This window comes from Camelina sativa, chromosome 10, assembly GCF_000633955.1.
Source record: "Camelina sativa cultivar DH55 chromosome 10, Cs, whole genome shotgun sequence".
Lineage (NCBI taxonomy): Eukaryota > Viridiplantae > Streptophyta > Magnoliopsida > Brassicales > Brassicaceae > Camelina > Camelina sativa.
In genome coordinates, this window is record NC_025694.1 from 19,918,063 (window position 1) to 19,927,625 (window position 9,563).

Genomic DNA, 9,563 nt, shown 5'->3' on the forward strand with positions numbered 1-9,563 from the left:
AAGACCGTCGAAATCACATCCAGACCGTAGAAGAGCTTGGCGTATATTTGTTAAATCCGCGCAAAGCATTTATGAGGTTTGGTTTAATCCTTAATTAGCACCCTTCATCCTCTCTATCTATAGATACACAGATCAAACTGGATTTTCTAATTTCTGTGCGTTTCATATTTTATTTCAGTTGGTTCAGGCATCAATTGTGCTAGAAGACATGGTTAAGCCAGGGTACTTGAAAAATGCATGGTGGTACTGGTCTTCCCTTTCAGCGGCTGCTAAAATATCGACTCTCTCGGCGTTATCCGTCCGTATTTTCTCCCTTGATGCAGCTATTATGTACGATAAACTCATAACTCCATCAGATCCCATGGATGAAACAAAGCCGATCATCAGCTTACCAGACGAGAAGTCGCAACCGGTTTCAGATTCACAAGAAAGAAGCAGCAGAGCAAATAGGCGATCTGGTAAGAAGAGGAAAGAACCCGAGGTGTCATAGTAACTTATTTGAACCCACCGGAAAAGCTCAGCGGGCACAGCCTCGTGAGAATGTAAGCCGGAAATGTGGATTTTGTTTTTTTGTTTTTTCCGGTGAAGTCAAAGTGGAGCCAATGTGTATGTTGTAGATATAGGCAATGCTTCTTCTATCTATGTCTGGAAGCGGACCTGTAAGTTGCGGATGTTTTTGGTGGTTCATCATGACATGAGAGGCCTAAGTCCGGTTCATGGAATGGAACGGCGGTTCAAGAGGTGAATGAGCTTGAGAGAGTATGTGTACACATAATATGTAGAAGAAGACTGACTAATGTGGAATTAATTAGTATCAAAAGTCGCTTTTTAGGCATTAACTGATGTTAGAACGGAAACACTTCAATTCTTTATAAATCTCTCTATCTCTTTAATGGAGAGGGCTTTCTGAAGAAGAAGTTCAACCTTTTTTTTTCTGAAGAAGAAGTTAACTGATTTTATATATTGGTAGTAGTAGTACTAAATTATAAATAATATAACTTATCAAATACCGTGAAATTGCTGAATGATTCCACAATTATGCGGGGGTTTTCGTCAGTAAACATGGAAACAGACATGACTGTAATTGTACTTTAATAATAATAAACACACACATAAATAGTAGATTAAGGCCAAGCCCAGAATCCCAATGATTCGCCGTGATGGTGCGACGGTGAAGTGGTGGGCACAAAGACGTCGGAGAAACAGGCCCGGTCATTATCACAGGCGTTGTTGTCTTGTTGGGAGTGGATGGGTACGAGGCTGGGGAAGTAAGAGTCACAGCTGTCTAGTAGTTGAGGTGCGTCTTCGTCAAGTACGGCACTCCCAACACTCCCTGAACTTAACCGGTCCTCGGTTTTGATTGCCGCTGGGTTTAGGTATACCGGATCAAGTTGGTTGAGTTCGGGGACTTGACGACCCGGAGTTAGTTCATTATTAGCTTCTTCTTCGTTGCCCAGAAGCTTTTCGGTCAGTGAAGTAACCTGTGGAAAGATTCTTAACTTTTTCAATCACAACGGTCAACATAAGCAACCTCCCTTTTAATTATATATAGTTCTTCTTTGATTGATTTGTATTCTTCCCAACTTTCTTTCTTTCTTTTTACGAGTATAATAATAATATACTAGTATATATATATATATATATATAATTATATTCTCCTATCAGCTTGTCTTTTAAAAACAAAATTAAAAGCATATTCTTCTTTTTTCACTTATGCTTTCTCTTCCTTTAATATGGACCCAAGAAGGTAAATCATTCATTCAAATTTAAAATTCTTGAGATGATGATGATAAATTGTTGGATGTATATAATAACCTCGGATCTGAGCTTATCGTTGTCCTTGACGATGGAGTCGTAGTTAGAGAGGAGTTGGTCGTAAGTGGACTTGAGAAGATCGTAGTCTCTCTCGAGCTGTTTTGTTTTCCAACGAGCCCGGCGGTTTTGAAACCACACGGCCACTTGTCTCGGCTGTAGACCAAGCTTCTTGGCAAGCTGAGTCTTGCGTTCTGGCTCCAGCTTGTTCTCTGTCTCGAAGCTTTTCTCCAACAGATGCACCTGAAACACATGCATCATTGTATATATAATTAACCCTAGCTAGCTAAATCGTTCATGTTTCAGACTTTATCTTCTTCTTCTTCTTCTAATATTATTGGATGAATAAGGAATTTGTACTTGTTCGGAAGTGAGGCGACGCTTCTTTTCGGGCAACTGGTCGTCGTAATATTCCTCATCGTAGAGATCCTCAGGGGAGCTAAAGAAGGGCCTTCGCTTTGATGTTTCCTCAATGTTTATCATCATCATCGATCTTGCTCCTCCTTCCCAATCCAACATAATAACATTTATATATAAACCAAACTGTCACACTATATATATATATATATATATATATTAACTACACAACAATAATATTCAAAACTGTTCTCATGTGTGTGTTCCTAGCTAGAGCATTTATCTAGAAACAGTAAAAACAGGGGAAATTCACACACCTAACCTAATAAGGTCAAATTTAAACAATAATATTATAATTTGGGTGATCAGAAAAATAACCTGGATTGAGATTCCCTAGGAAGAACATGTTGCCATGTTGTGAGGCTGATGGATCGAAATAAAACGAATTGGATTCCATATTGATTTTTTAAACAGAGAAGAAAAGAAAAAAAAAAAACAACAACTTCTGAGAGAAAGAAACAAAGAAGAGGAAGCAGATCGAGGACCACAGCGAGAGATGATTAATTAAAGAAGATGGATCGAACAAGGTTTGTATTGGAAACCAAAGAGAATTGGATTAAAAGATCATGATCTTATGGCGGAAGAAGCTTGTGCTCCATAGTAATCTCGCGGGTGACTCCAACGGGCATATGCAAAATCCCATCATGAACTACAACAATTCCCCTCCGCTCTGCCAGAGGGATCCAAGAATCACAGCCAGTACGATCCAAACAAGAAACCTTTCTCGATTTCCAAAATTTCGAAGATTAGTAGTTTTTTAAAGAGTGTGAGACACCCAAAGACTTGTGATAGAAGTAAGAGAGAAAGAGAAAGAGAGAATAGAACAACAAAGTTCCCTTTTGATGGCTTTTGCAGTGCAATCAGCTAAACTCATTAGCTTCAACAAGCGCGCTCTTTTATACACACCACTAGGCCCTCTTTGTTAAATTACCTTAATACCCTTTCCTTTTTTCTTTTTGGGTATCAAACGGCACGAACACGAGTAACGTTTTTTTTTTTTTTTTTGAGAAAATAGGGTATCAAATTCAAACGTTAATACTTCAGTATCAACTTAATGTACCTGTTTTAGCTAATATTTAACATGTTCTTAGATATGATTGTGAACTGACCTTTTTGATCAAAAATTTCCATATTCTTCTTCTATATTACATCCTTTAAGATCAAAGTTTTTTCCAACATAATCCGATAATTTTATAGTTAGAATGATCTTTTTTTTTTTTTCTGTGTGGATTGATACATGACAAAAAAAAGGGAAGGGGGGGGGACAATTGTGGTAATTCGAATGTGATTGGCTTTTTTTAATATATACAATCGGAAGTGGACTTTCCTGAGCTCTGTAGGGTCCACTTTCTTTAGCGAGTGGACTCGGCAACAGATCTCCACCGTTAGATTTGAATTATATCCCTTTTTTTTTGTTTTGTTATTTAGTATTTGTAAAAAGGCATAGTTATATAAAATAAAATAAAATAAAAATCAGATGGGGGGTGGTTCGGCCAAAGCAGAGAGTGTGTTAGGAATTAGGGTTCATGCTCGACGGTCGGGTCAGTGTCGGATCTACGCTTGATCCTATTTTATCCAACGGTCCTCGTCACCCTGTGTCTTCACCTTGGGCACAGCAATGTCACATTATCATCATCTCATTTAAAAATTCTGTTAAAATCAAATTCACGTCATTCCTATCTCTTTTATATTTGTTTTCTTTATCTCTTAAGATATGCTGCTGCACCTTGACGTCTTGCACAAACAACATTATACTATTATTAATCACTTTGTTAACTATTACAGGAAATTACTTCTATATATACTTACTTTCACATTTAAGGTTAAAACATATTATCTTCGTTTACTGTCACTTTACCTAACTGCATGTTTTTCCAATTTAAAAAAAAAAGTCAGTTTTTTTTAAAAATGTATACAACAAAGTTTGTTGAATATCAATTTTATGTCACACCTTACGGACTACGGAGGGGAAAAACAGACTAGGTGCATGGAACTGCTTATAATCGCCGCACTAATTCAGGCCCCTATAGAGTACTGTTTATATATATATATATATATATATATATATATATATATATATATACTAATATAAGCACATTAGTTAATATAACTTATCATGTTACACAAGTCCCCACGTAGCTTCGTCCTGTCCCTTTTTTTTCTTTTTGAATTCTGATTGAAATATTTTCTCTTCAGTTAATCGTTACTAGTTACTCTAGTATATATCATGATCTTGTTTCCAGTAATATCAGTAGAATTGAATATATACATATATATATATAACATACTGTATTTAAATTTATTTACCCTTAAAGGTATATATATTCCTCCTTCGTTTTCAATATTTCATGACTCTTCGGCTACCCAAAATGCAAATACTCTTTATATACTGTATTATACATATATCATTTGTGTATGCATGTTTATATGACTTTATCAATGTATGCTCAGCTCTTGCATTGCATACATATTATTAATTAAGGATGCATAAATTTTGTCGCCCGTTACAAACTATATGATCCATGGTATATGTTTGATAGAAGAATTATGTTTCTCTATAATATTATATACTATAATAGATGAGAAAATATGCTAAATTTACGTACGTTATTGTCTCCTTCCATTTCATGTGTTAGCCAGTTGGCTACCGATGGACCTTTCCAATAAAGGAATATCTTTCACCACCCAAATAAGAATAAAAGAGAGGGAAGAAATTAAAAACCCTTAAGATTATTCTTAAAAAAGAAGAAAAAAAAAAGTACTCTAAAGAAAATTGAAAGGTAGAGGAATTTGCCATCCTATGAAGGAATGGGGTTTTTTTTTTTTTTTAAAAAAATCACTTCTCCCCAAACGATAACAATCTCACTAAACAAAAAAAAAGATAGAATAATATGCTAAAATAAGCAAGATCATAATCATTATAGTGATTGATATTGAAGCCACTTTAGAATTAAAGCTTTTTTTTTTTGATAAAATGTGAATTATAATTATCAAAAAGGAACGTTACTCAGTACAAAATTTGGGGTAAACCAAGGAATAACTATGACACAAAAAAGTAAACAGTCATAGGAATTAGAGATGCTAGTAGCCATGAGCAAACCACTGAGCAAGGAGGCGACCACAGCCATTGCGGTGTATACGAGCAAGTAAGATATCCCTTATACTACGATCGATTTGGGAGAAGATCACAGGAGCAGAGGAGGTCATTCCTTCATGGAGCCGGAGGTTTCTTTCCTTCCATAGCATATAGATGGTGGCTTGAACAACTAAACCTTTTAGTGTTGATGAGAGGTGGGGAGATTTGGTCAGAAGCCAAGAGATCAGGGTGCTCCAGTTGACAAAGATATGTTTAGTTAATATCTTTATATATGTTTAGATATGAATTAAAGCTTTTATATATGTTTAGTTAATTATTATAGAGTATATGATGAATAGAAATTGTAAAACAACTTAATTAGACACAACTAAGTAATTTGACTCCCTATATTCTATGATCTCAAAATGTTTTTAGAAAATAATCTTTGAAAGGTACACTTAGCTCAATATGGAATGTATATTTGATTAGCTTTTCGTCTATCAATAAGTTTTCTCAATTTAGCAATAATTAAACAAAGCAAAACAAACAAATCTGAAATTGTTTTTTTGAGAAAAAAATATCAAATTAAAGTAAAAATATATATTCATCTTAAGTAATTATTAAAATAGCTATGCAAATAAGAATCAAGATTTTTCTTTTGTTATTTTCTTCACAACTAAGCTAAGAGGCCATGGAAATATGGTGGCATCTTTTTCATTGGATAGTGTCTTCTGAGATTTTTCTTTATGTTTTTCCAAAAACAGGGGACTCTTTTTCTTTATCCCTCTATTATTTGCTTTACACAAAAAGGTGATTGCACGAATAGTTCATGAAATTAAAGTATTAAACGAACACAATATTATTTAGAGAAACAAAAAACACCAAGTTCGACAGAATGCCACGGATTATCGTTTAAGAAAAAAGGGTTACGAAAAATTTCACAGGGATATGGTTCTTTAATGTATGGTTTATGTTTATATTCATTTCGGCATAAATTGACGCGTATATCAAAATTTCAATTGAAAGAAAATGGTGTGTGTGTTTAAGAAGAAATAAAAGAAAAGAAAAGAAGCAGAACACCTGAGAGGAACAAATGACTTTTAGTTAGGACATTGTGTGTGTGTTGGTAGTGGGTTGTGTCACCATGTGTGTGGTTCTGCGAAAAGAAGATCAATCTATAAAGGTGTGTGAGCACCATTCATATTTTTAAATAGTTTCCTCCACTATCATTTCTTTCTTTCTTTCTTTTTTTTTATTTCCCTTCTTCTATTTCTATATTAAATAGAGGAAAAAAACTTTAACTGGAATCGTTACTATCGACTGTCATGATATTCATATTAGCCTTCTTTTTTGTTTGGTGAGGGCCACGACCACGATGTCATTTTCAGAAAGATAAAAAGGATATGTATATAATTATTAAATTTATATTCAAAAAAAAGTATATTCAGTCTTTTCGTTTGAGAAGGTCCATTCATTATGGTATGGGTTTTCAATTCTCACTGTATGCGAACAGTGATATTCAACTTCTTCTTCTTCATCTCAAACCACACACGTATACTACACACATTTATCTTTACAGATTATCAATACATATATAGAATTGTACAAACAGTACATGTTACGTGGATGTACATTCGTCACGTAACCCTTTAATAGTCTAGAGCTAGCGTATAATATTAGTTGATCATTTAAAAGAAAATTGAATTCTATTCTAGCAATTTCCATTTAGAGTGATAGATAGAATCACTCGTGAAGCGTTGCTTTCTATTTCATAAACAACCTAATGATATGAATTTATTTATATTAGGAAACTAAAGTAGATCATATATAACAATAACAGTAACATACATCTTTCAAGTAATCGACTTATATTAAAGATATCGTATTTTAAAGAGTGATTTTGGTTATATAGCAAGAATAAAGTACGAGCTACATATATATTAATTTGTTCCCTAAGTACGAAAAAAAAAAAAAAAACTATTGTTACGTTCGGGTTGACTTCACTTAAAGATGTGACTAACATTGAACGTAAGATGATGCTGCAAGCAAGCCTATAAGCAAGACTCTCGACAGTCGACACAGCTTCCTCTAGCTAGCTAGTAAGGTCAAACAAAAGTTTTAATTAACATTTTTCTTTACAAAGAGAAAATATGTTTTCACGTATCTCTTTGTTTTTTTCTTTGAGATGTTATCATGTATCTGCTTTAGTTCTTGTTTGTTAAGTTAGGGGAGGGTGTATTCAAAATAAGATTTTGGATGATTTTGTAGGATTTATGATATTCAAGATTTTAAGAGATTTACAATGAGTTTTTAAGGTAGTTTGATGGATTTATTATTATTTTCTATTTTTGAAAAAAAATAGTTTGTGATTTGATAAGATTTGATGAGACTTTATAAGTGGAGTTTTAAGAGATTCTCAAGGCCAGAAACGAGAGATGTTCATATAACATAACACAAAGATTAAAACAATAAAATTACGTATAAAACAATATAGCATAACTCAAAGATTTCAAGAACAGAGAAACTTACCTTGAATGAATCATAATATACTTCCGTAAACAGCCCGATCCATTGTGTAGCTCCGATTGAGAAGGTCTGTAGCAAGAGCAGCCCAGACAAACGAAACATATTCACATGAAAATAACAAATGATCACACGTCTCCAAATGAGCATTACAAAAACCGCATTACACATCGTGAATGAATCATAAAGGAGAACTTAGCTTTTAATATTATCTTTGCTTTTATGATTCATTCACGGTAATATACACATCGTCTCCAACACAATAATACTTGTCTGGGCAATATACACATCGTCTCCTAATATTATTGTGTTGAATAATATTATCTTTGCTTTTAGGTTCGCAAAAACTTCTGTAAACGAGAGAGGATAATAGAACAAAGGTTGAGATAATAGAGATAGAGCCCAAAATTTGTTTTTATTGCAAAATCGTAATTTGTTTTTTTTTAAACCAATCTTTCAAAAACACACTTTGGAAGGTGGGATTTTTTAAATAGGATTTCCCTTACAAAAATGTACCCAAAGCCTCTTACAATCCCTATTATGTTTTTCTATAAAAAAATAGAATTTGGTTTTGAATAACAGTGAATTTGTTATGATTTTTGCAAATTGTTGATTGAATAACAGTGGATTGTGAGTGATTTTGAATAATTTTTAACAAATTTCATATTCAATAACAATGGATTTGAGATGTGATTTTAACTAATTGAATAACAGGGGATTTTTTTAAAAATCACAAATCCTCATTAAAAATCACAAATCCTCGATGTTTTGAATACACCCCTTAGTTTATACAGTATGCTACGATATGTTAAAAAAATTGTTATGTCAACATTGGCCCATATAATTGAACAGATCAGGCAAACAAGGTTCATTAACGGCCCATATTAGACAGAAAATATTAAAATATAATAAAAATAATGTGGAAGAAAAGCTGTAGAATAATAATAGAAGGAGTAAAAATTATCTTATCCAGAGGAGAGGAGTGTGTGTGAGAGAGGAGAGAATCACAAAAACCCTTCTTATCCTCTTCTTCTTCTTCTTCCTCAATCCTCATCATCCAATTGAAAAGAAATCCACCGATACAGACAAATACCAGTACTTTGACGCTTTCTCTCTCTCTCTCTCTCTCTCTCTATGCTCGTTTCGGACAGAACAAAAGCGCACTCCCTAATCCAATGTCAATTTCTCTCTGACTGAAATATTAGCATATCTCTTCCTTGTCATTTTTGTGCTTCTCCATATGGCGGCATCGTTTGCTTCTGTTCCCACATTTAGTTTCGTCAATTCCTCCAGGTTTCCCCGAAAAAGATTCGATTTTTCCTGCTCTAAAAAAACCCTCGACGACGTTCGCTCTTGTTCTTCCGGCAACAACAAGCAGGAGGTTAGGTCTTTCTGATTCCCTTCTCTCTGTTTATTAAAAAAAAAAACCCTAGACATACTCCACTCACCAATGCACAATGTGATTAGGGAGTTTGTAATAGCCGATTTGACTGTATGGAACTTACTTATATTCTGTTTGGAATCAATCACTCTTCAATTCTCTCCATCAATGCTGCGAGATTGTTTGTTGTCGAAAACTTATGGCTCACGACATCTGAAACTGAATGGGTTTCTCTTGAATGCAGAGAGGAGCATTCTCATCATTGAAAGAGTGTGCTCTTTCGTTAGCTTTATCAGTCGGTCTAATAGCTGCAGTTCCTTCGATTTCTTCGCCTCCCGATGCTTACGCTGTGGC

The 9,563-nt window shown here is 34.2% G+C and overlaps 3 protein-coding genes across 4 annotated transcripts in view; 2 read left to right on the top strand and 1 right to left on the bottom strand.

Annotated features, from left to right (window-relative positions):
* Positions 1–914, top strand: part of LOC104719396 (methyl-CpG-binding domain-containing protein 9-like) — a gene marked incomplete at its 5' end in the record, with an annotated part of 8,985 nt that extends 8,071 nt beyond the window's left edge. The window contains 2 exon segments of the mRNA XM_010437319.2: positions 1–76; positions 179–914. Of these exon segments, the coding sequence (XP_010435621.1) occupies positions 1–76; positions 179–490 (388 nt within the window).
* On the bottom strand, positions 991–2,673 carry LOC104719395 (homeobox-leucine zipper protein HAT5). The gene is made up of 4 exons (XM_010437318.2): positions 2,548–2,673; positions 2,173–2,315; positions 1,816–2,055; positions 991–1,481 (listed from the first exon to the last, which is right to left on the bottom strand). Exons 1-4 carry the CDS (start codon positions 2,624–2,626, stop codon positions 1,125–1,127), a joined length of 819 nt encoding a protein of 272 aa, XP_010435620.1. The 5' UTR covers positions 2,627–2,673; the 3' UTR covers positions 991–1,124.
* LOC104719397 (peptidyl-prolyl cis-trans isomerase CYP38, chloroplastic) overlaps positions 8,802–9,563 on the top strand; it is a 3,720-nt gene continuing 2,958 nt past the window's right edge. The window contains exons 1-2 of one of the 2 annotated variants that reach the window (XM_019231219.1): positions 8,803–9,209; positions 9,454–9,523. In XM_019231219.1, coding sequence (XP_019086764.1) covers positions 9,069–9,209; positions 9,454–9,523 — 211 coding nt within the window. In that variant the 5' untranslated portion in view covers positions 8,803–9,068. Of the gene's footprint in view, positions 9,210–9,453; positions 9,524–9,563 lie in introns of both variants that reach the window. The other variant, XM_010437320.2, reaches the window with a different exon arrangement.